This window comes from Acanthisitta chloris, unplaced genomic scaffold (assembly GCF_000695815.1).
Source record: "Acanthisitta chloris isolate BGI_N310 unplaced genomic scaffold, ASM69581v1 scaffold42308, whole genome shotgun sequence".
Lineage (NCBI taxonomy): Eukaryota > Metazoa > Chordata > Aves > Passeriformes > Acanthisittidae > Acanthisitta > Acanthisitta chloris.
In genome coordinates this window covers 1-1,004 of record NW_008689410.1, presented here as the reverse complement: position 1 = coordinate 1,004, position 1,004 = coordinate 1, and the positions used below count along the sequence as shown (strand labels likewise).

The 1,004-nt window shown below is 63.5% G+C and overlaps 1 protein-coding gene across 1 annotated transcript; it reads left to right on the top strand.

Annotated features, from left to right (window-relative positions):
- Nucleotides 1-63: 63 nt before the first annotated feature.
- On the top strand, nucleotides 64-998 carry MEX3A (mex-3 RNA binding family member A; the record flags this gene model as incomplete). The annotated part of the gene is given in 2 exon segments (XM_009081382.1): nucleotides 64-394; nucleotides 396-998. Coding segments are annotated over 2 exon segments (934 nt in total), but the record flags the coding sequence as incomplete, so codon positions are not given.
- Between the last annotated feature and the right edge of the window lie 6 nt (nucleotides 999-1,004).

Below are 1,004 nucleotides of genomic sequence, written 5' to 3'. Positions count from 1 at the left end.
CCCTCCATGTCTTCTTCTAACCACATGTCCTTCTAACGGCCGTGTCTCCTCTCTCTCCCCAAGGCTGCAAGATCAAAGCTCTGAGGGCCAAGACCAACACATACATCAAGACCCCGGTGAGGGGTGAGGAGCCTGTCTTCATGGTGACAGGGCGGCGGGAGGACGTGGCCATGGCCCGACGGGAGATCATCTCGGCGGCCGAGCACTTCTCCATGATCAGAGCCTCCCGCAACAAGGCAGGAACCACCTTTGGCAGCGCCCCCACCCTGCCAGGCCAGGTCACCATCCGCGTCCGCGTGCCCTACCGCGTGGTGGGGTTGGTGGTGGGACCTAAAGGAGCTACCATCAAGAGGATCCAACAGCAAACCAACACCTACATCATCACTCCGAGCCGGGGATCCCGTGATCACGGGCGCACCGGGCAACGTGGAGCGCGCGCGGGAGGAGATCGAGACGCACATCGCCGTGAGGACGGGCAAGATCCTGGAGTACAACAACGAGAACGATTTCCTATCCAGCAGCCCTGACTCGGGCATGGAGAATCGTTACTCCGAGGCCTGGAGGGTGCACACGCCGGCCCCGGGCTGCAAACCCCTGTCCACCTTCCGCCAGAACAGCTTGGGCTGCATCGGCGACTGCTCCGTGGACCCCGTGTACGAGACCCCTCGGCTCAACGACCAAAACGACTTCAATTACGGTTACCTCTTCCCCAACTACGGCGTGAACAAGCAGGATCTGTACTACGGCGTGCCCGAGTCGGGGGCGCCCATGTGGGCCGGCCAGGAGAACACCAACCCCGTCTCGGTCCTCTTCTCCAAGCAGCAACGTTCCAGCAGCACCGGGACCATCCACCCCAACTCCCACCGCTCGCCGGCGTCTTCCATCCCCGAGCCCGGCCTGGCTGGGCTCCCCAGGAGAGCTCAGGGGGAGGTTCTCCAGAGCTTCTCCAAGCTGGGCACGGTGGGCGCTGCCCGGACGGGGGTGAGCGGCAGCAGGGAGTGCAT